The 25,556-nt window shown below is 38.2% G+C and overlaps 1 protein-coding gene across 13 annotated transcripts in view; it reads right to left on the bottom strand.

The window, feature by feature from the left end:
• MINDY2 (MINDY lysine 48 deubiquitinase 2) overlaps positions 1–25,556 on the bottom strand; it is a 107,359-nt gene that overhangs the window by 16,234 nt on the left and 65,569 nt on the right. For 11 of the 13 annotated variants that reach the window (XR_010590730.1, XR_010590727.1, XR_010590726.1 and 8 more), the window contains one exon: positions 22,300–22,442. Coding sequence is in view for 7 of the 13 variants with exons in the window: in XM_065558271.1 (XP_065414343.1) it covers positions 22,300–22,442 (143 nt within the window). In the remaining 6 variants the exon portion in view is untranslated. Of the gene's footprint in view, positions 1–9,950; positions 10,017–14,923; positions 15,075–22,299; positions 22,443–25,556 lie in introns of all 13 variants that reach the window. The other 2 variants (XR_010590729.1, XM_065558272.1) reach the window with 2 other exon arrangements.

Genomic DNA, 25,556 nt, shown 5'->3' with positions numbered 1-25,556 from the left:
CTCCAGGTATTTTAAAATGAAAGACTTATTTAATACTTAATATTTCAAATGCTTTAAATTTCTTTTCTGTATCTTTAATAAAAGGTTAAAAGGATGTTTAATGATGTGTTTGCCACGGTACCAAGCAGGCTGAGGGGTCTGTATCTCAAACCTTGTTTAAAACTGTTTAATGCTGGACAATTACAGGAGCACGTTAACACTTTTGACTCTTTAGGCCCATTTATTCCATCAAAATTAATGTACCACCACTTGCCTGCATTCCTAGGCATATCAAAGTGTGCAAATACCTGCTCTTTACAGACAGAATGTTACCATCCTTTAACTACATTATGCTAATATAAAAGTGCATTCATTCAGTCATCTTTTAAAAAAAAACCTGTAAAGACAGTACTTCAGAGCTTTGGCCCATGGAAAGCTTGCAGCAGACCCGTCCATGCCTAGTTTTCTTTTCTATAGCTCTCAAAAATATTGTGAAACAACTTAACATTTACTACAAAAAGTTCATTTTTATAGTTTATGTGAGAAAAAAAGCCTATGAAATCTGATTGTCACATACTAAATTCAATGTTTTAATTAATTTACTAACTTCATACTACAATTCAAACAAATCTGAAGTGTTTCAACTATAGAATACAACATTTTAGTTATGATTTTTAGAAATATATTGCACAGAGCCCTAATAATGTTGTATAACAATTTATGTCTAGTAACTTTAGATAGCAAAACTTGTTTTGGGGATTTTACATAGAGAAATCTCATTTTGGAGCATAGATTTTTGAGGACTGATGCTGGAAGAAGTTCTGAAGTCTCATACATTAAACTCATACAATATTGTATAAGCCAAATCTTCCCTGAGGGATGGCTTCTTTCCTATCTGTAAGTGGAAACTTTAAACAAAGTTCTCTCTTTTGTGGCGAGAAGAAAGAAGTGGTAGGTTTCTTGTTGGTGTTTTTTTTTTTAGTTATTTTTCTATTTACTGTTTCAGAATAAATATAAAAATGGGGCAGTTTTACATCACTCACCCCAACTCCCCTGGCAACTGTTTTTCCTGCTTGGAAGTTTGAAATGGTAATAATGCCAGTAGAGATGGATTAGTAGGTAGAGTGCAAATAAAGTGGACAGCAATTTATCACATGGATACGACCATCGCAGGTGTGATCACATTTTTTTCCCCTTAGACTGTAATGGTCATTAAAGACATCAAATGAACAGAACAGCTACAGTACTAGCAACAATTTTGCAAGTGTTCTTATATACACAAATAATGACATCTTAAACTTGATCTAGAGAGCCCACCCTCTAGGAATGAGAAAGTAGTTCAACTTCCAGACCAAGGCAAAACTTGGGTTCTGCTCAGACTATCAACAAAGGTACCAATTGTACATTTTGGGTAGGTTTTTTTTTTTGGGTGGGGCGGGGGAGAAGTCAAGGAAGAACAAGGGCATAAAACTGGTATTTTTATGTAGCCCTCAAAGAACCATGATTTCACTCAGTATCAATTTAGTGAACATTCAAATAACTCTCTCACTGCTGGAAGGCTTGGTATCTCAGGATTAGTGTCCTGACCCAACTATTCCCCTTTATTTCTCTCTTTAATATCCTTTTGATTCAGAATCTGGCTAATATTATGGTTAATCATATTGAGTTGCCACTGAGCAGCTCCTCTACTGCTTACATACATATCAGAGTCTCTCTACAACAGTTCATTTTGGCAGTCCATCTGTCCTTCCCCCAAAAGCTCCCCCCCCCCCTATAAATAAAGGCAAAAGAGAGATGTGTCAGGGATTTTTAACCGGTTAGCTGACAGGCAACATTAATACTATGCTGTTTATGAAAAGATTTTCATTTGATAACTAATACCCCAATACTACTAGCCCCAAAACTGGTGGCATAACCCTCTCACTCAAATTCAATTAACAATACTACAAGAATCTGTAACAGCAGGAGAAGTAAAAGCCAGTATGTCACACCCATCTAAAAACTTCCCCTTTAATGATTTTCTATAGTTTGTGCCTTTGGTCTTGCCTACCCTATAGAAAAGACTATAGTAAAATTATTAAAAAAAACTTGCGTCAACTAGTAACGTTTTCCTCAGTGAGGAGAGAACATTATGGAGCACTTGCAGTGAGGAGGCCACAAGGAAACTTCCCAGTTTTGCAAGGGACAGAAACCATCACACTTCTCCACACTGGCTACTGAAACCAGCTAGCTGCACAGGGCAAAAGAATATCTGGCATCATCCTAAGGGATGCAGCAGCAGGCATACTCCCTCTCTGAGCACTAGGGAACTCCCGGGAGGCATTGGACTGCCTTCAACATAAGCCTGTGCTTATCTGATACCATTTTTGGAAAACCATTATTAATATTAGACTATTGTCTACACTGTATTAGTTTTCTATGTTCTGACTGTAAACCAGAAAACATAGCTGTTCTAGTTTTAGCTCCGACACAAAATCAAAATTTTAGGGGCAAGTTCAGATCCAAATACTCAGACCAAATGACCAAAACTTTAAAGGATGTCAAAATCTGACATTTCTATTTTGTCTCATTCCTAAAAAGAATCTCTCCATAACTATAATAATCTTGCTATAGTATTGTGTATTTCTCTGTAAGCCATTGAGACCAGCTATACAACTTTCAACACAGCTATGGGAATTAAATAAAAATAGAACATTAAGATCAGCAATCTCATTACCAACATTTTCTACAAAATCAAAATCCCTTCCCTTTTTAATCTTCAGTAGATGGTACAGGAATAGTAAGATGGTTAGGAAAAAGTCTATCTTTTCTTGATTAGGCAGGAACCCCTATATATTCATGAACTTTTTCAAACTGGATAAAACCAAACCAAAAAAGTTTCTTATATTTCCATCTGCTGAGTGTTTTAAATAATGCAGTATAATCTGTCATAATATACATTAGTGTAATTAGAAAAACAAATTGAAAGAGGAATGCACTTCTTAAAATAATGTGGACAAGTCTGTTCAATGCAAATGCACTGTAGAAATTGGAATTATATTTATTCAGCAGGTTAAACTCCCACACTGCTGAAGTTTTATATGGCTACTATTGATCAATTCACTGCAATTCACTTTTCTGCATTCTAATGTTATAACCAAGGAGTGCCACCTTAGAAAGCAGTTTGGAGCAATATTTCAAGAGTCTAGAGTAATGCATGAGATGGTGAGAAATAACTTGTCCTATAACAATGGTTGACTGAAGGGAAGATGTGTAGGAAAACTATGGATGTGAGGAAAAAAAAAAAAAACAACTCAGTCACCAAAAATACTGAAATTCAGAAAAAGTTAGACAAAATTTCAGTTTCTGTCCAAGTTTTGCATCAGATATACATTGCGCAATTGTTTTATGTACAAGTGATAAAATATATATTCTAGGGCTGCTGATTAATCGCAGTTAACTCATGAGATTAACTCAAAAAAATGAATAGCGATTAATCGCAATTTTAATCACAGTTAAACAATAGAATACCAATTAAAATTAAATATTTTTGGATTTTTTCTACATTTTCAAATATATTGATTTCAATTACAACCCAGAATACAAAGTATACACTGCTCACTTTATATTATTTTTATTACCAATATTTGCACTATAAAAATGATAAAACAAACAGTATTTTTCAATTCACTTCATACTGTAGTGCAATCTCTTTATTGTGAAAGAGCAACTTACAAATGTAGATTTTTTTTGTTACATAACTGCACTCAAAAACAAAACAAGGAAAACTTTAGAGCCTACAAGTCCACTCAGTCCTACTTCTTGTTCAACCAATCGCCAAGACAAACGAGTTTGTTTACATTTACGGGAGATAATGCTGCCCACTTCTTATTTACATCACCAGAAAATGAGAACAGGCAAGATATCTACCAGATATGCTAACTATCCGTATGCCCCTTTATGCTTTGGCCACCATTCCAGAGGACATGCTTCCATGCTGATGACACTTATTAAAAAATAATGCATTAATTAAATTTGTGACAACGCCTTGGGGGGAGAATTGTATGTCTCCAGCTCTATTGTACCCGCATTTCTGCCATATATTTCATGTTATAGTAGTCTCGGATGATGACTCCGCATATGTTGTTCATTTTAAGAACACTTTCGCTGCAGATTTGACAAAACGCAAAGAAGGTACCAATGTGAGATTTCTAAAGATAGCTACAGCACTTAACTAAGGCTAGCATATGTCCGGATTTCCCCGGACATGTCCGGCTTTTCGATCTATAAATAGCCGTCCGGGGGGGATTTTTAAAAATCTAAAAATGTCCGGGATTTCCCCCCAGTCGGCTATTTATAGATAGAAAAGCAGCGGCCAAGTGCCGCTGGGCACCCAAAGCCCCTTCCCGGCTCCCCCCATCCCCTGCAGCCTTACCATGCTGTCTGGCCCGCAGCTGTCTTCCCCCTCCTCCCCTCCCCTCCCCTGCACGCTCCGCCCCACCTGCTCCTCCCCCTCCCCTGCTTCCCACCAATCAGATCTTCGCGGGAAGACTGAAAAGAAGCAGGGGCAAGCGCGAGGCAGCAGCAGGTAAGCTGGGGCGGGGGGCGCGAGGAGCAGAGCTCCGGGGAGGCGCGGCCTTGGCCGAGCAGCTCCCTCCGGCCCGGGCCGAGCGGCGCCCAGCTGCCCCAGCGGCTCCGGCCCAGCTCGGGCCCCAGCCCGGACCCGGCTCAGCTCGGGCCCCAGCACCCCCAGCCCGGACCCGGCTCAGCTCGGGCCCCAGCAGCGCCGGCCCGGCCCGGGCCCCAGCAGCGCCGGCCGAGCACCTCCGACCCAGCCCCAAGCCCCACCCTGGCCGGAGCATAGCCCGATTCCTGGGCTCTTTAAAGCCGGCCCTGGTCAGGGGACAGGGAGGCGGGGTTGGATGGGTGTGGAGAGGGGTTGGGACAGTCAGGGACAGGGAGCGGGGGGGGGTAGATGGGTCTGGGGTTCTGGGGGGGCTGTCAGGGGGCAGGGAGCAGTTGGATAGGGCATGCGAGTCCCCGGGGGTCTGTCTGGGGGCAGGGATGTGAATATGGGGTGGGGGTGTGGATAAGGGTCGGGGCAGTCAGGGGACAGGTAGGGTTGTAGGGCGTTCTCAGGAGGGGGCAGTCAGGGGACAAGAAGTAGGGTGGCTTAGATAAGGGGCCGTTAGTGGCAGGGGTCCCAGGAGGGGGCAGTCAGGGGACAAGGAGCGGGGGGGGTTGGGGGTTCTGAGGGGGGCAATCAGGGGGTGGGAAGTGGGAGGGAGTGGATGGGGGTGGGGCAGGGGCGGGGCTAGAGCGAGGCTCCTCCCCCCCATCCTCTTTTTTGCTTGTGGAAATATGGTAACCCTAACTGAACCCAAGGTTTAAGAATCTGAAGTGCCTTCCAAAATCTGATAGGGATGAGGTATGGAGCATGCTTTCAGAAGTCTTAAAAGAGCAATACTCTGAAGTGGAAACTACAGAACCCGAACCACCAAAATCAACCTTCTGCTGGTGGCATCTGACTCAGATGATGAAAATGAACATGCACTGGTCTGCACTGCTTTGGATTGTTATCGAGCAGAACCTGTCATCAGCAAGGACATGTCCTCTGGAATGGTGATTGAAGCATGAAGGGTCATAAGAATAGTTAGCGCATCTGGCATGTAAATATCTTGCAATGCCGGCTACAACAGTGCCATGCGAACACCGGTTCTCACTTTCAGGTGACATTGTGAACAAGAAGCAGGCAGCATTATCTCCTGCAAATGTAAACAAACTCGTTTGTCTGAGCGATTGGCTGAACAAGAAACAGGACTGAGTGGACTTCTAGGCTCTAAAGTTTTACATTGTTTTATTTTTGAATGCAGTTATTGTTTGTACATAAATCTACACTTGTAAGTTCAACTTTCATGATAAAGAAATTGCACTACAGTACTTGTATTGGGTGAACTGAAAAATACTATTTCTTTGTTTTTGCGGTGCAAGTATTTGTAATAAAAATAAATATAAAGTGAGCACTGTACACTTTGTATTCTGTGTTAAAATTGAAATCAATATACTTGAAATGTGGAAAACATCCAAAAATATTTAAATAAATGGTATTCTATTATTAACAGTGTGATTAATCACACGATTAATCGTGATTATTTTTTTAATCGCTTGACAGCCCTCATATATTCCATCTTTGAACCCTTGTACAAATGTATTTGAGCCTTTATTTATTACAGCCATCTGGTTTTTATTTGTATAATACACTAGTTCATTTTTTAAACAAGTATTGGCTCACATTAAATGATGTTGCAGATTTTATTCAGAAAGGCAAATAAAGGTGTAAATAAAGCTTCTAAAACAATACAATATGAAGTGCAACTTGAGAAAAATACTTCACTATTTACATGCTTTAGAGATGTTCTTCAAACAGGAAGGATGATTTCTCTTTTTTTTTTAAGGGGACATTTTAGGGGTTTTTGAAAGGTAAAAGGTTTTTGTGACAAGTTCAGTTATTCAATTACCAATATTAAAAAGAATATTTCATAACCTCTATGGATATGTCTATACAGGAATAAAAAACCCAAAGATGGCCCAGGTCAGCTGACTCAGACTTACAGGGCTCAGGCTCTAGGGCTGAAAAATTTCTGTGTAGACATTTGGGCTTTGACCCTGTGAAGATTGTGAGTCCCAGAGCTTGGGATCCAGCCCAAGTCCAAACATCTACACAGCAATTTTTAGCCCCACAGTTGACCCAGGCCAGCTACAGCCATGGCATGGGTCTTTTATCCCTGTGTAGATGTTCCCTATCAGACTAAAACTGAACATTTGTTAAACTATTTTAAAGCCAAAATTTATTTGATACTGGAGAACTGTTTCAAGCTTGAAGTAAATATTCGCTACTTTTTTTTCTTTTGCTTTAAAAACTGAAATTTAATAGGTGTATATAAATCATGATCATCTTCAAATTGCAGGTATTTTACCTTATAATAAGACTAAAACATTTAAATACACTATTTCCTGCTCTAAGGTGAGAAACTACTTTGGATTTTACTGATCTATCTAAGCAAGATCACTGCAATTGGCTAGTTAAAAAATAAACTGGTTCACATGAGCAAAGCACGAAATGAGATAAATAACTACTAGTTGCAGGAAGATGAGGAAAGTCCTCCTCTGGGCACCTGTCAGTTATAGGTCCAACTTAAATAGATCTCATGATTATTATTATTCTGCAGTTACCAAAAACAACTCCCTAAAGGCCTTTACATATTGTTCAGGTAGTCTTTGGTGTCAAGAGGGAAATGGGTGCCAATCCTGCATACGGTATTGAGAGGCAATGAGCAAACCACAAGAGCAAGGTGAGGCTTGACCATCATGTACTGTCAGTTGTGTTGCTCCTGTGTAATAGCCATAATTTGGCTACTGAACTAAATGGAGCATCAGTCTTTCCTGTATTCCAATTCCTGTGTTCCCATGTAAATATTGTTTTTAACTTGAGACAGTGAATCTGAAATTTGTGGTGTGTAACCAGTAATACAAATGTACAGTTGATTTATGAGGTAGTCTTAGCATGTTTCTGGCAACAATATGGTAGAGAAGTTTGTCATATAATAGATTAAACTGAAATTATTTCCTAGCCTCTGTATTGTAATTTTCTTCCTGTCTTCTTTTATAAGAATGTGATCATGTCTTCCCCCTTTCCAAGCTAAAAGAAAATATTTAAATTGCAAATACTGCCCAATAGTTTAATCTGACAGTTGAATACTAGCATATTTTAATCTAATTTCCTTGAGAATAAGGATGCACTGACCAAGGATCTGAATCTGGAAGCAAAACTCTTTCTTGAACTCAAGTCTTGTATATTAGTTGAATGCACTGCCATTCTGTTGGGTGTCATTTCTCATATATTTCTATTACAGCCTCTCATAACAACTCAAATTGATGTCATAAGGGGAAAGGTTTTAAGAATCCTGTAATTTCTTAAGAGCCATGTACACAGGCAACTCGATTTTTACTGACTGGTGAATTGTATTTTGAAGCTGTTGATCTTGAAAACAGAAATACTGATGAGATTGGGTTGTAACCACATAGTAAATGGCATAAGGATAGATATTTGGCACACAAGAAGTTTCTAGTTCATGTGATGAATCCATTTAAGTAATTGTGGCCTGCTTTTTGGGCCATGCTTGCTGACCGTCTACAATGCATTATTAGTATAGATGTTTTTATCTGAATTGTGATAGAATGTTAAGAATTCATTGTTTATAAAATATGGAATTAAAAATGAATACAAAGACGAAGACAGACTGATATAGTAATGTTTTAGAAATATACATTTCAAGGGCTATAAAGCTAGCAGTTAACATTACTATACATTGCAGTAATAGCTGTTATCAGAAAGGGCATAGAAGAGAAGGGTTTAAAAAAATTAGTCACAGGCCCACAAATGATATTTATATTTAGTAGATACTAAGCCTATTGAATAATTATGAAATATTAAATATTTATCCTGAAAGTCTAAGCCTTCATATATTCATAAGAATAAGAACAGAACATAAAAATGGCCCTACTGGGTCAGACCAAAGGTCCATCTAGTCCAATATCCTGTCTTCCAACAGTGGCCAGTGCCAGGTGCCCCAGAGGGAATGAACAGAACAGGTAATCATCAAGTGATCCATCCCCTGTTGCTCATTCCCAGCTTCTGGCAAACAGAGGCTAGGGACACCATTCCTGCCCATCCTGGCTGATAGCCACTGATGGACCTATCCCTCCATGAATTTATCTAGTGTTTTTTTTTTTAAACTCTGTTATGGTCCTGGCCTTCAAGACATATGCACACAGTTTAGCCTCACACATAAAAGGCTCAAGTGCAAGTTTTGATAATGGGATTGTTTGTCTAAAGAACCATTTAATACTTTTCTGTTTGTAGATAAATAATCTGATAAATGCAAGGACAATGAGCATAGACTGTGGTATGTCAAACTACAAGTACTCTGTTAACCTGAATATACTTCTTCCACATTTCTTCTAGCAGTTGCTTTTATGTATTGATTGGCAATACACCTACTGGTTCTATTGGTTTGCATGACACTTCTAACAATTAATTCCATACACTGATTACTTGTTATAAAAGTGATTTATAAAACTTTTTACACAGTATTTTCTGTTTTGTTTATACATTATAAGGCCAATTAGCAAGTTTCGATCAGTCTGGAAAACTGAAAAGGAAAACTACATTCTGTCTTAAAGGGCCTGATCCAGAGCTCACTTCAATGAGCTCTGGAACAGGCCCTTTGAGTGTTACAAAAATACTATACATTGAGATGAACAAACTTAATTATTTTGGGACAATTGAGAAAGACCATGAGAGAGAAGTGTACTTGTTTTTTGAAGTACTATAAATGTTTGATTTGATAGTCCTGATCTTTAAGAATAAAAGTAGTACTAATACTAGACAAGCAGAAGTATTTGAACAATTTAAAATTATACACCTCTACCTCGATATAACGCTGCCCTCGGGAGCCAAAAAATCTTACCGCGTTATAGGTGAAACCGCTTTATATCGAATTTGCTTTGATCCACCGGAGTGCGCAGCCCCCCCGCCCCACCCCCCGGAGCACTGCTTTACTGCGTTATATCCAAATTTGTGTTATATCGGGTCATGTTATATCGAGGTAGAGGTGTATTCAGTGCCAAATGGCATTAATGTTGTGTCTAATCTCTGAGACACAAATAACTCACTATTTTTACAGACATAAATCTGATGCTTAAAAAGGAAAAATTATAAGTGTTTCTATGATATGTAGAATCTGGATAAATACTGTGCAGATTTCTTAATACAGAAAGAAAATATCTTTTTAACCTACATAAAATCACCACAAAACACACTTAACAGTCCAGGCAGGAAATTAGTTTCCTGTTACTTTTCTGTAAAGCAAACAGAGTGTGTAAGCAGTCATATCAGAGGGAAACAGTCCAACTGAACTAAGATATCTTACCAGAGCCCCTCATTACAGTCCTGTTTTTCCTTGATTTGGGGGATTATCGTTTGCTGTACTTATTATCTGTGTAATGGAAAGCAGAGGCAAATCTCAAAAAAAAAAAAAAAAAAAAATCACATCTTTAACAGTTTTAAAATACTATTGGCACAATCAAAGGCCCACAAAACCAAAAGCTGTTAGAAAGTTAAGGGTAGGGGACAGAAGAGATGAATGCTCAAGTGAAAATGTACAAAAAAAAAAATCTGGTGTAACTTGTTATCAAAGTGATTAGGAAACGGTCTTTAGTTTTATGGAATTGTCAATTTATTCTCCCCATTATTTTATGCAATAAATTGAAAATTTCCCACCAATTGCAATATTTTATACATACACACACACACATATACATGCATATATATATATACACACACACAGTAGAACATCTCTTTATGAACACAAGCAGAAACATGCACAAAGAATACATCACAATATTCATTTAAGTTTTTAACTTAATAAGCAATGTCTGGTAACAGAGTATGAAGTATCATATACATTCGATTTTAATCATACAGTTTTCCATAGCAGGAACATTAAAGTTTGGCTAAAAGACTTAGTTTATGCAAGCCTATATTCCTTACATGTTCCAACACCTATTCATCAAATTAGGCTTGAACTGGTATTTTTTCTAAAATTATGCTGTGTGTAAATTTCAACAAATTATAAAAGATCTGGGTGTGACATCCAGAGTATTATAACTTTTATAAACAGATAAAACAAAATCCAATTCTTTGGAGAGGAAAACAATTTCTTTACTCTCTCATGTTAAACCTCTGACAAAGGCAATATTAGCTCCCTTCTTACAACTGCTGTTGCTGTATTTTTAATGTCTTCTTTTTAATGTGAATGATGTGACTGAAAACTAAAAATACATTATTGACTGAAGGATGCTTGTTAATATGCTTCTGCAGTCACAGGTCATTTAATACATGGACTAATTAAAGTGACGTAGTTAGTTATCAACATGAAATTAAAATAAAATATCAAGAGATGTCTATATATTGCATAAAAGCACAAAGTGTGAGGATATCAATAAGACTGATATTTTAATATTGTTTCACTCTCCAAACAATAACATACAACATTGTTCCCTGTCACCGTCTACGGCAAACAATGCAAAGCTTATGTTTTCCTCTACATTTTGTTCCTTTTTGTGTTCATATGTCAAGGACTCTGTTAATCAGGTGCAAAAGCCAGTCCAGATGACATCTTAATTCTGTAGCCAGTGTAGGATTCTATTCTTAAAAAAAAAAATCTGCTAGCATGTGTGTGTTATGTCTAAACTACTTAAGTACATCAGTGCAACTTGCACTATGGATGAACACCTAGTACAGATGCAACATTGCCTAAAAGAGGATTCTCTGCAATCACAGTTCACTATGTCTTCAAACAACACTCACTGAAAACTGTTGCGCTCACACTGAACCGTAGACAACTATCCCACAGCTCCATGCAAATTTCTATTTACTGCTTCAATCCAGTTTTCTATATGTAAAATGCAAAGTGTCTAAATGTGTATACACATACAAACTGAGTAAAGTTTTCAGAAGACCATAAGTGACTTAGGAGCCTAAGTACCCAAGTGACTTTTGAAAATGGAAATTGGATACTTTTGTAAGTTGTCTTTATGCAAAAACAGATATAAGCATGATTTTACAAGTTAAATGAGCTTGCTTGAGAAAACTGGGGATTTGGTGAAACAGTTATATTGAACTGGTGCAGCTTCAACCCCAACACAGTCAGACTGTTTTAGCACTGCAATGGAGCACATTGATCTGATGCAGAGTACAATGGTGGTGAGCTTTGCTCTGAGCATGAGCAATTGCCACAATGCTAGTCAGGGATGCTGGAATAACTTGAGTAGTGGGAATACTGAGAACCAAACTGTGAACCCTGTAGATAATGGAAACCACTTCAAGTGAGGGGTTGCGGCAGCATCTCCAGCATCCCTAGTTTCAGTACCTATGATGCTAGTACTCTTTGTGAGCTGCTGCAAGCACTTTATGTGGAGAGGAGGTTGCCAGTGTATGCAACTGTGCATGCAAAGCACAAATTTCTTTAATGTAAACAAGGCTATGAAATGCAACAAGTCACCTCTGCAATGCACGTCAGCTGAAATAACCTAAGAAATTTTAATCCGACAGCTTCTCCTGCATTTTGGTGTCATATGACAATACACTATACTTGTATTGGTTGGAAAAAACAAGTTTTTCAGCAAATATTTATATTCCACTATGGAAACACTGGTTACAATTCAACTCCATAGTTAAAGCAGAGTTCCATTTTGCACTTAGAGATTCAATCTTTATTTTTTTATGAAAAACAGCATATCGTCCCCAAACTTACAGAATTTACTTTTTGAGTGTTGGATTAGTTGTCTGAGAATTTAAAGTAAATCCATTAGAGTTAACAGTTAAAAACCGGGTCCTATAAAAAATTAGTATCTCTGTCTTTTCTTTATTCCGAACGATCTTAGCAAAATATAGACACTTCAAAACTTGTATATAGTTAAAATAACAATTTTATCTAGTTATTATGGTTATGTAGGCTACAGCCAGGCTCAAGTCAGCAGCTCAGGTAACTTAAGTGCATTGTGTCATCCGGTGTAATTAGAGATTAGCATATATTTCAGCCTTCTTTGAAATACAGTAAATCAATTGCATCTCAACCTCAAAATTCAAGAATGATGTTGAGTTTTGGGAACACCCAAACTCTCAAGTACACGAGTACATACATCTGATGTATATGAAAGCTTTATAGCTAGGTTGACATGTTTAAGCTACCAAAGCTAACAAGAATTGTTCTTTCAAAAAGATTTGCACTGCAAACACCTGTACTAATAACTTACAAAAAGGTTAGCATTCCAATATTCCTGCAGCTTCAGGTTTTGGGAGATTACCCATTTGCTATAATTGTGATTTAAATTTGGCTAATCTGTACTGGCTATTAGTAGCCAGGTCTCAAAATATAAGGCTTTGAGAACATGGGACCAAAAAGCCCAGGGCACAACCTGGGGGCTGGATATTAGGAAACCCAGAAGATAGAGCCCCTCTCACACAGTACAGCAGTATGACAAGCACCATCACTTCCCTCTCCTCCTGTCAGTTATTACAGTACTGCTGCTGTAAATATCATTAAAACTTGCAGAGATTACACTAAATCCAACTGGAGGATACAATAGGACAGATGCAAGACCTTAAGGCAAAACTTCATAGTTGTAACTTTGTGTATTTGACACATATAGAAAATAGTCTTGAAGGCCCACAGATGCCACAGAGTTGCTTGGGTTTTTAGCTAGGATTAGAGTCCAAACTCCATTTTTAACTTCCTTGGATTGGAAGAGTAATGATGTAGTGATTTAACCACTGCTCGTCCAGAATGGACAGATTCCTGACTTTTTATTTAATTTTTATTATACCCCTAAAGAATTTCTCCACTGAGGAAATTGGGACAGTTTCTTGAATATCTTGCAAATGATTCAACATGGCTAAGAGTCCTTCCTAAATACAGATGCACGATTTAAAATGTAGAGTGGTGGGAAGGTCCAGAAACTAAGAGCCTTGGGACATTATAAAGCGGGCCCAGTAGCTGGAAGTGAGGAGACTTCAGTGATTTTAAAATACAAGAATCCTGGCCTGTATCTCTGAAACACCTTATGGTCAGATTTCCCAGAAAGGACAGAATTTAATTTCCCAACTTCATCTTTGTTTACGCGGAACAACAGGATCTGATTTCAGTAACTGTTCCTGATTGGTTTACCACCAAAGAGCAAGATTACGAAAAGTAATGTTTGGGCCTATTGCAAGGCCTGAACGTTATGTTTAGCTGATGAGACATTTTCAGCAAGGTCATTCATGACTTTATAAAGTCTCCCTGAAAACATGTCCCTTCCTATACGGAAAGGACACAAGCTTGAATTAAGCAGTGATTTAGTATCTTGTCCAAAAGCAAAGCCTTGGGGACTCTTCTTGACAATGGAAGGAAATCCATAATAAAGGGTGGTAAAAAAAACCATTCTGAGCTTGTATCATAGAGGTAAGAGGAGGATAAACTATAATGAATTGACAACTTGTGGAGAGATGAAGAAGCAGTTGTTTCAGGAGAAGCCAAGAGCTCTCCTTTCTACTATTTTATTAGGTATGTAGGCTATGTAGAAAGAATGAATTGAGATGGTTAGATGGGTTGCCATAGACCCATAAGATTTTATAAGGACTTCATCAACTCTTTCAAGTAGATCCTGGGGCTGGCTTTTACTTCAATGGGATCCAAGCAGCCACCACAAACTATTTTGAGGACTGAGGACCAGCATTTCACATTAATATTGGGGAGCTTATAAAACTTGGCAGCATTAGCAGGAAAGGCAAATTCAATGTCACGAGCATGTTACAAAGATATTTTCTGACAGACACAGATAAATTGCATTCTTAGGTTTTTCTTCCTCTACTATGAGCTAGAGTTCCCTTGTGGCAACATATAAGTAGCAGGTTTAATTCTAAGCATTTTAGTAGTAATTTCAGCATAAACAGGAAATTCATCCAGAAGTCCTTCAGTACATCCTAAGACTTGGGAAGACTCAACACCCTTATCATCCTCCTCTACCAGGTTATCTCAGAGGATGAGAGAAAGGAAGGCACTTTTATCATTGAATGATTAACTCTTCATAGTTGTCCCCAGTGAGATTTTCCTTATCAGAGTTTGGCTGAGCTGAAATTGAGGTAATGCTCTTGGGAGGTAGGTACAAAAAAAAAAATAGTGCTAGCCTTTGTAGTAGAAGCTGGTTTCTTTGTCTTAATGGTTATGCTGAGTAAGAGGTCTTGTCTGTACCTCACTTCCACAACTGAATTATCTAGAATGAAAACTAAATTGAGTAGAAAGAACAGAGGTGCATTGTGTCCTTTCTGGAAATTAGAAATAGACTGAGCAGAATTTCCTACCTCTTCTGTAGGTTTCTGTGCTGCCAAGACAGGACTGTCAGAACTCCTAGCTGATCTTGAGGTCAAGGTCCTGGAACAGCAGGAAGCTCCAAGTCAGTGTCACCTGATGGTTTGAAGTCCTCAGAGCAACAGAGGCAAATAGACCCAGCAGCTGTGGGTTGAAGAGGCACTCTGCAAGTTAGACATTTCTTGTCCCCTTTTCTCATTTTATTTGTTGACTCAGAGTAACTTTTTTATTTTTCAGCCATGACTGAGCAAGGGTACTTTTAAGATGTACTCTGAGCAAAAACTGGAGAATTTAGGAGACAGTATGTGAACAAGAATCCTTGAGGCCAAACTTTTTGGAGCAATTTGATTGATCCCTGTGTCACTTGCATGGCAAGAATGACTGACAAGCATTCCACACTGGTGTAGCAGAGACTGCAGAATGGAATAATATTTTAATATTTAATTTTCAAGACCTCTAGTGTATTTTCTTACTCATTTGTAGCATATTGGCAAGTTTAGCTTCAAGCTCAGTAAGTGGGAAGGAACATAAAACTTAACGTGGGAACAATATAAGAAAGGTAGTGGATTTTTGAACCTCAAATCCCATCTCCCCCAAAACTATTTGTAACATACTCTGTGCACTGGAAGCTAGCAATAATATCTACATATTGGGAGAATGACAAAAGTTACATCCTCGTTTTCATTATACCAATTCAATCATGCATCCTCGACGTCACAACAGCCTTAAAATTCTGCTGCTGACTATATTGCATTTCAGCCAAAGAAATCCTGTTGTCTTAAATTATATTTAACTGTTTTGTTCATCTCATAATTGTAGAGTAAACATTTTTATTACTTCTCAATTAGAACAGAAATGTGATGTGTGAAAGCAGCGCTGGCTACAGCTCAATTACTGCTGCCAAGATTGGGAGGTCAAGCATAAACATTAAGAGCAGATTGTGTTACTAAGTAGCAGATCAGTTTTTATTTATTTGTATGACCATATTTTTTAGCATCTTGTATTTTGTTTCAATAGATTACTGAAACTCATATAGTAGAAATAAATGTGGCCACGACAACAACAACAAAAGACTTGTGGTTAGTTTTTATTAGTATGGGGCCCTTTATGCTAATGTCTGCCCTCCTGCTTAGATCACCTCATACACAAAAGAATGCTTTTCTCATTGTCTCCCCAAAGTCTCATTACAAAGTAACTAGTTTGTTGATAATTTGGAAGCTAAAATGCTTTCCTGTCAAATTTTATATCGGAAGAAATTAACTTCCTTTAAAGTCTCAAAGGGATTATAAAATGTTCCAGCTGACTTGTAAAGCTATACATTATATTGGCCCTTCTTGTTTTAAAAACAACTAAATTTGCACTGTACTCTTCTAATCAAACAAGGTCTCTTATGTTCCGTAGTGCCAGTTTAAATTTCTGGAAAAGTGAGTAATTCAATAAAGGGCTTACCAACCTTTAGAGATCAGCAATATGGGGGGGGGGGGGGGGGGGGGAATGTAGTTTTAAAGACTACAGCCAAAGTTTTCAACATTATGTGCCTGAAGTTAAACATCTAAATCTATATAATGGCACATAAGTAACCGGTGGGATATTCAGCATTCCACAGCACCTGTAACTCCTGTTGAAACCACTGACACCCTAGTTTGAATTGTTTTGCATACAAGACATTCCAAGTCATGCTACTGTACTATTTACATTTATTTATACTAAGCACTAAGAAATGTACATTAAGGGAACTAAAACTGAAGCCGGACTTTACTGTACTAAAGTCTCACTAACAGTAACCCACTGATATCCCACTGTTAATTACTGATTTTCTGAATTAGCAAGTGTAAACAAGTATAATGCATCGACATGCACCTTGTTCATTTATTTGTATCGCTATATTTTAGCTTTAATTATTCACTGCGGTAGTTTTCTAGAAAATAATAAGCCTCAAATCTTTAAGACACTCCCTTGAAAGTAACATCTGCTCTCCACCAAGATAAACAGAGACAAACATATATAACATAGTAAATATATCAATTAGCATGCCATCTTTTGTCTAACATACTTAATAAAAATTTGAGTCACATTTTTGAAGTTAGGCATGCTCAATCCATCTGCACATATCTAATTTATGTGCAGGACCTATATGTCACACATGCTATTACCCAACTAATCAGCTGTATGCATACATAAATACCTGATTTGGACATGTATACTAGGTATGTCTATGAATATATTAATTATGCACAAACTGAATGTAACAGCATATTATACTTTGAAAGAATTGTTCAGTACACAATTATTTCCAGCATGTACAGTATTATAAGCAACTGATAAGGAATCTGCTCCCAATTAAGAAATCCTTAGAAATCAAACAAGTTTTATTCATGAAGCTTTCTATCACATTTCCAAAGTGCCTACAGGGATCCTTCATGGAGGAATTATCGGTTCTACTGGGACAGCTCTTTTATTAGCTCACTCAGTTTTAATATGTGAAAACAAATTATTGATTTGTAAATGTGCAAGATAGACTTTAATAACCCATGCTGGGAAATTATTCAGTGACACTTCACTCAGAAAAAGTAATTTACTATTTATATTATGAAAAGGCAAAAATTAAAAATGTAAAATGTACACAATATACAGTAGAATCTCCCAAATTCACAGAAATGACTGGGGTGAGGGTCCTTTGTGAATTTGTAAAAAGTAAGTAATTAAAACCAAGGATAACGCACCACAAAATGTACTTTGATAATTAAATAGGTATACTTTAATCCTAATAATTTATAGGAGTATTTACTTGTGTACAGTACTAGCGAATGTTCAAATATTGAATAATATTCTATGTTTGGAATAATACAAATATTTTGTATTATTAAACTTCTTTATTTTTACAAAGTTTGTTATTCAGGTGTTAAATCTCCATAGCAAAGTGGGGACAGACTGCTGGACTGTGTGCAATTTAGTGAAGTCTAAATCCATGAGATTCTATTGTATTGCTATATGTTAAACATAATTTTCAAAGTATACAATACCTTTCATTTGCTGGATACCTATAAGTAGGATGAGAGTAAAATATACTGACAACATATGATATTTCCAGATATTTTAAATTCAATTTAAGATAAGATTTGTTTTCAGTCTTAGAAATGTATTTTTAGTAATAGGCACTCTTCATTTCCTGTCCTAAACCAAACTATATTATTGCTGGTCACTTAAAAAGGTGTTGTGTTTAATCCCAGAGGCGCAGCATTTTCATGTATTAAAGTGATCTCACTATATAATCTATATTTAAGTGTGCTAAACTGGTAAAGCACCCAGGATGAAAATGAAAAGCCAAATTTTGAACTCTGATCCAAATACTGGGCTCTGGCTAAAAACAATACTTTTCCACGTGTGGATATGAAGACAGAATTTGACCCATATTATATTTCACTAGTTAAAAAAAGTGACTGCAATCCATTCTGAACAGCAGAAACATGCTTAACAGCTTCAAAACTTAAATTACAATATCATAAGTGAATTTAATGCATTTTTACTATTTTATTTTAAATATTACTTTCTGTGTTGTGATTGGCTGATTCTAATTGGTATATTGCTCTAAATCTCATTCATTTGTTGTTCGAAATGGTTGGTGCTTGTATGACAGTTCCTTTTTAAATAAAAAGGCCTCATTAAATATCCCCCTACACACACAAAACCACCCCCACCCTCCCTGCAATGTTTTGGTTCACGTTACAAACATCATTACAATGATCTGCAAGGCTATATTTTAAATAAATAAATAAAAGTAGCATCTAAAGTCTTAAAATTGCACAGCTTATTCAGGTCACTAATTATTCAGTGCTCCATAGGGAATGATTTATACAGAGTTTTTTACATTTTGAAAATAACAGTCCAGTAACAATGATGGAAACACTTGTCATTTCTTCAGAGTTTGCATTGGGCATGAAGCCACAAACATAACTGGAGACCTATAAGATCTCCTAGAATATTATGTTATATTATGAGACAGTATCTTTGTAATCATAGGGATGTCTCACCTCATGGAAGAAACTACTATTTTTCTGGCTTTAATTCTAGCTGCAAAAATTCTAAATATCTGCTGTCAACAAGAGTTTTAGCACATACTGTCACCTCAGCAGTGATGACTAAACCTGTTCACAGATGATATTTGTATTCTGTGCACATTTAGGATGTGAATAAAGTCTCAAATTGACTAAATTTGACTATGATAAAATTTTGAGGCACAAATTCCGCTTTTCCTTCCCACAACAGAGGAGAGGGGGGAGGCTTATAGGAAGAGATTAAAATTCAGCAGAAGATCTTGCTTCCCAACACCAACTCCATCCAAGACTTCTACCAAGTATTCAGAGTCTTCCTCCCAACCCCCCATCAAATTCATTCATGGCCTATTTTAGCTTCCTCCTTTGTTGGCTTAGAGTGCAGAATACAACTCCTTTAACTATTGATTGTTGCTGTATTCCACATTAACTTAATTCAAAGCATGTATTTTTTTCTGAAAAGTTAGTAAAAGTGACTTGAGACAAACACGCTTACAAGTAAAAAGTTATTCAAAGTGTCAGACCTACAAATTCAATCGAAAAGTCAAGCTGGCTTTTTCAACTGCTTCACTAGTACGACCAAATTGGAAAAAAAAAAACCTTATCACTAATGTTAAAAAGTGGCAAGTTCATTTTTGTAATTAATGCTGCATTTCTGGGACAGTATGGTAATGATTTGTAAAACTGTTTGGGTTCTAAATAAAACAAACAAACAGACAAAATCTCCTTTTTATCAGTCAAATTCTGCCCTCAATCACATTGTCCAACATCATTGTACATTTAACCTGTACTCCAGCTTATGGTTTCCAATATACAAGAGACACACTAACTGATACGTCCTGAAATACCATGTAATAAAAAAATTAGCAATTATTAGCACTATTTACAAGGCACAATAAATACGCATGAATTAAAAAAGAAGGCTCCTTTACTAAAATCTGGCTAATACACAACTGCAAAGCTTTAATATAGAAAGGTAAAACTTACTAAAACTCACACTCATGTTGAGAGAACTTAGCTAGAGTTCCACGTCAGAATTTTCAGCCTCATCAACCACCCAGGGGTTGACTTCCGTCATTCTGAACTTTTGTCTCCAAAGACCTAGTCACTCCTCTCTCCCCAGAGGGCTGACTGAGTTCAAAGTTGACAGTGCCCCTTTCTGGATAACCTCATATGGTTAATTCAATCACAGCAGCCTTTCAGGATTTGTAAAACTGTCTTAAAGCAATCGTGCTCCACAAGTGCCTTTGAACGTGAATGAGACAGATCCTTCCATCCATGGAGCAGGTGAGCCCTACAGTCACTGAGTCTTAGTCTTTCCTATGGTAGCCTTGTTTGCCTGGTTACAAATTTAATGTCAACCTCTTTCCTCACGTCAGAAAAAAGCCAATAAAAGTGGTTTACCTTCCACTCTATGTAATTGCTTTGTAGGACAAAGAGTTTACCCTTTCCTACCCACAAAGAAATTTCAAATCCCTATAATTCTTATTTCAAGAGAAGATGTCAGTCAAGAGCCCTCTCATCTCTGAAGTTCATTGGCTTTTCCACAATTTTAGATGCTGCTAACTAATCAGAGGCGGCTATATCCCAGGCAGTGTTTGCACAATTTTCTGCAAATATAAACAGTTAGGCTATTGTCATACCTAGCACTGAACTCATTTACCCCATCATTAGCTACGTGCTAGTCAAGTTGTCTACACATATAGAGCTTGTCTAGACTAGGATAAAAGATGTATTTTTAAAAAGTTAGCTCAAACATTTTAACTACCATCTTTTAAAAACTCTAGTATAGGCAGGTCAAGTTTACTCCTGGGGAATTCTGCGCCACTGTCTGTGTGCAGAATTCATGTCCCTCACAGAATTTTTTTCCCTCCACAGAAAATACACTCTGCTGGAGAGGCACTGCAGTTATGGCTTTTGCCCACCAGGTGCTGCTGTGGCACCAGACCAGAGAGCAGCCGGCTCACCAGACATAGCAGCAAGCAGCTGATAGGGTGGAGGAGGAGAGTCTGTATTCCTCACAGTGCCCTGCCCACAGGGCCAGATGAGGAGGCACAGGAGAGCGGGGCATATGCAGCTGCTGGGGAGAGTCACACATGGGGGTTCAGAAGGGCTAGTGAGGGGGACAGATTGAGGCAAGGGCTAAATGGGACTGGGGGTGCAGGGACACATGGGGCTTGTCAGGGATGCATGGGGAGAGGGTGACTGAGTGGGGATGCAGAGATACATGAGGAGGGGGGGAGGCAGTGCAGGTACACATGAGGACAAGGGCAGGTGTGCCTGAACGAACAGGAGAGGCTAGGGGTCAGCCAGGGTCTGCATGTGGGCGGTCCCGACTCCCTAACAATCCCTCCACCCCCAAAGTCCCCTATTCCATACTTCTCTCACCCACACCCAACAACCCTCCAGGTTCACTCCCAGGCTTCTTCCCAGCAATTACTTTCCTCTCCCTCAGCTCCTCCATTTCCCCTGACTCCTCCAAGCCTTTGCATTTCTTCTGAAGGGTGCGAGAAATACATTTCTGTATTGCAGTTTATATGAATTATTACTCAAAGCTAGGTATTAATATGCCTAGTAAGGAATCTATTTGTCATAAATATTTCCTGGATTGTTTTTTGTCTGTACTGTTACAGACATACTGGACAGGTATTTTGAAATAAATTACCAAAATAATAGAAACTGGTATGATTATATTGTGTTATTTTGACAAATAAAATATGCAGAATTTTGCAATATTGTGTGCAGAATTTTTAATTTCTTGGTGTAGAATTCCCCCAGGAGTACAAGTTGTATTTTAAACGTGTTAAGTGGTAGAGATCACCCAGAGTTCACCCACTGTCCAATGATTTGCTTCATGAGAGTATCTCCCTAATTGTTAGCATATCCAAAGACAAGAAATTCAGCAATACAGCAATATAAAAGTGAAAGGGTATAAACCCTGTATAATCTGTATTCCAATAATAAAATACCTTGTCTCAAAGATCTTAAATCAGAGTAATGCTGCATAACAATTTTATTTTGGGAGGGGGAGAGAGATTAATGTTTTTTCTATACTATAATAAGCTAAAATATTTAATTATTTTAATTTTTGAAAAACAGTGCTAAGTTATCAAAAACAATAATTTAATCTAAATATGACATATACCTTAAAACACAGCTGCTTTTTATACTAGTAATTTGGAAATGGGTCATATTTCTCCACCATTTAAATTCAGTAAGAAAGTGCAGTCTTTTCATCTGTCACTACAAATATGTGCAAATTCCCTTTTTCTAGCTGACATACAGACGATAATCAATGAAAAGGTTAATAATCATACCTTATATTTGGTCATGGTGCTAAAATGGTTGTTCCTGAAGAACACACAAAGTTCTCCTTCCTGAACTGCTGAAGTCAGCTCACATAACCCATGGTATGTCAACTGAGTGGCTGTGTTGTTCAGAAATTGTTCAGCTACAAATCCTATAAAAGCAATGCAGATTATTAACTGTGTGTCCATCATACACATCTAAATACATACATACCTACATAAAAAAATTAGATACATAAAAATTCAGACTGTCAGTTAGTGAAATGAACTCTCAAGGTTTATATCAACTTAACTTTTCTTCTTCTGGTGAAATCTAACTTCCCTTCTCAATTTACAGCTGTGACACTATGACATTACCCAGGGTACAATCTGGACTGATAGACAGCTGCATCCCCTCAATTCTCCAGCATGGGGTACCTTTTACACTGCTTTGCTGTTGGAGCAATCACTCCTGATCTGCTCTCTCACAGCTTTCAGCATGTAAATTACTCCCAGCTATCCTGCAGGAGTGTCAGCCACTCTTGAATTACACTGCAGAGCAACACCAGCAAATTTTCTGTGCCAGACTTTCCCCCAGAAATGTGCATCTTATATTGCGCAGCCCTCTCCTGGACAACACATGCTCATATAAATAAAATATATTTTATTAAAAGAAAATGCTATGTACAAATCCTGTTAGCCTAAAGTTTCCCAAACACTTCAATCCAAGCACACTGGTTTAGATAAAACAATAAAACAAGTTTATTAACTACAGAAAAAGATGTTGCGTGATTACAAGTAATGAGGCATAAATGTCAGGACTGGTTACAAAGAAATAAAAAGCAAGAATACAATACCTAACTTAATAAGCTAAGTGAATTTAAAGCAAAAAGTCTCTCTCACCACATGTTCTAGCAGTCTTACTGGCTAATTTCCTTTCAGACAGGATTCCCCCCCGAGTCCAAAGCTGTTTCTTTGTTCCTCAGGTGTTGTAGTTGCCGTTGATAGAGAGAAAGGAGGGAATGTTTTGGGGCATCTGTTCCACTTTCTTATAGTTCTTTTTCTTTTAAAAAGATCTCCCGCTGCAGTTCAGGAGACAGACAATCTGTGGGGATGTGAACCTCCAGCTGTTTCTTTGGCAAAATGTAGATTTCTCACTAATACCCTCTTTCCTGCCAAAAAACGGCCACTTAACCAGGTGATAGTCCACTTGATTTTTTTTAACATCTGCTGATCAGGTGGTTTCGCAGTTTCTTTCAGAGTGTGTGACACAGTCTCTCAGCATAGTCTCTGTGATATATAGATTGTAATAGATTTTTTTACCTTTAGTCCTTTTGGTATGATGTCCATCTGTTTGTATTTGGAAAGGAAGATGATGTCTGTATCTGTATGAGTTTTTCCATGAAGTTGATGGATTTCCACTCCATACGGCTAAATGCAGTGCCTTGCATAATGACAGGTTTCAGAGTAGCAGCCATGTTAGTCTGTATCCGCAAAAAGAACAGGAGTACTTGTGGCACCTTAGAGACTAACAAATTTATTTGAGCATAAGCTTTTGTGGGCTACAGCCCACTTCTTCGGATCCATTACAATCTACATATCACACAGACTATGCTGAGAGACTGTCTCACACGCTCAAAGAAACTGCGAAACCACCTGATCAGCATCGTATACAGCAAACAGGGAAAGATTAAGAATGAGCTCTCAAAACTGGATACTCTCATAAAAAAAACAACCTTCCACACAAACTTCCTCATGGATAGACTTTACAAAAACTAGACAAACCATTTACAACACAAACTTTGCCTCTCTACAAAGGAAAAAGGACACTAAACTATCTAAACTGCTACATGCCACAAGGAGCCACAACAGTAGTTTCCTTAACCCACCCAACAATATTGTTAATCTTTCCAGCTATACTCTTAGCCCAGCAGAAGAGTCTGTCCTATCTCGGGGCCTCTCCTTTTGTCCCTCCAGATCCACGAACATGATACAGTTCTGCGGTGACCTAGAATCCTACTTTCGACGTCTCCGACTCAAAGAATATTTCCAACATACCCCTGAACAGCATACTAACCCACAGAATCCTCCCTACCAGCACTACAAAAAAAAAGGATTCTGCGTGGACTCCTCCGAATGGTCGAAACAACAGTCTAAATTGCTTCCATCAACGTGCAAAGGCTGAAATTGTGGAAAAGCAACATCACTTGCCCCATAACCTCAACCATGCTGAACACAACACCATCTACAGCCTCAGGAACAACTCTGACATCATAATCAAAAAGGCTGACAAAGGAGGTCCTGTCGTTATCATGAATAAATTGGAATATGACCAAGAGGCTGCTAGACAGCTCTCTAACACCACATTCTACAGGCCATTATCCTCTGATCCCACTGAGGATTACCTAAAGAAACTACACCATCTGCTAAAAAAACTCCCTGACAAAGCACAGGAACAAATCTGTACAGATACATGCCTAGAATCCCGACCAGGGGTATTCTATTTGCTACCCAAGATCCATAAACCTGGAAATCCTGGACGCCCCATCATCTCAGGCATTGGCACCCTAACATCAGGATTGTCTGGCTATGTGGACTCTCTCCTACACTCCCAGCAATCTTCAAGACACCACTGACTTCCTGAGGAAACTACAATCCATCGGTGATCTTCCAGAAAACACCATCCTGGCCACTATGAATGTAGAAGCCCTCTACACCAATATTCCATACAAAGATGGACTACAAGCTATCAGGAACAGTATCCCCAATAATGTCACAGCTAACCTGGTGGCTGAACTTTGTGATTTTGTCCTCACCCACAACTATTTCACATTTGGGGACAATATATACCTTCAAGTCAGCGGCACTGCTATGAGTACCCACATGGCCCCACAGTATGCCAACATTTTTATGGCTGACTTAAAACAACGCTTCCTTAGCTCGTCCCCTAACGCCCCTACTCTACTTGCGCTACATTGATGACATCATCATCTGGACCCATGGAAAAGAAGCTCTTGAGGAATTCCACCATGATTTCAATAATTTCCATCCCACCATCAACCACAGCCTAGATCAATCCACACAAGCGGTCCATTTCCTGGACACTACTGTGCTGATAAGCGATGGTCACATAAATACCACCCTATACCGGAAACCTACTGACCGCTATTCTTACCTACATGCCTCCAGCTTCCATCCAGGACACACCACACGATCCATTGTCTACAGCCAAGCTCTAAGATACAACCGCATTTGCTCCAATCCCTCAGACAGAGACAAGCACCTAC

The sequence above is a fragment of the Chrysemys picta genome, chromosome 10 (genome assembly GCF_011386835.1).
Source record: "Chrysemys picta bellii isolate R12L10 chromosome 10, ASM1138683v2, whole genome shotgun sequence".
NCBI lineage: Eukaryota > Metazoa > Chordata > Testudines > Emydidae > Chrysemys > Chrysemys picta.
Note: the sequence above shows the minus strand (reverse complement) of the source record. Positions and strands in the feature narration are given on the sequence as shown.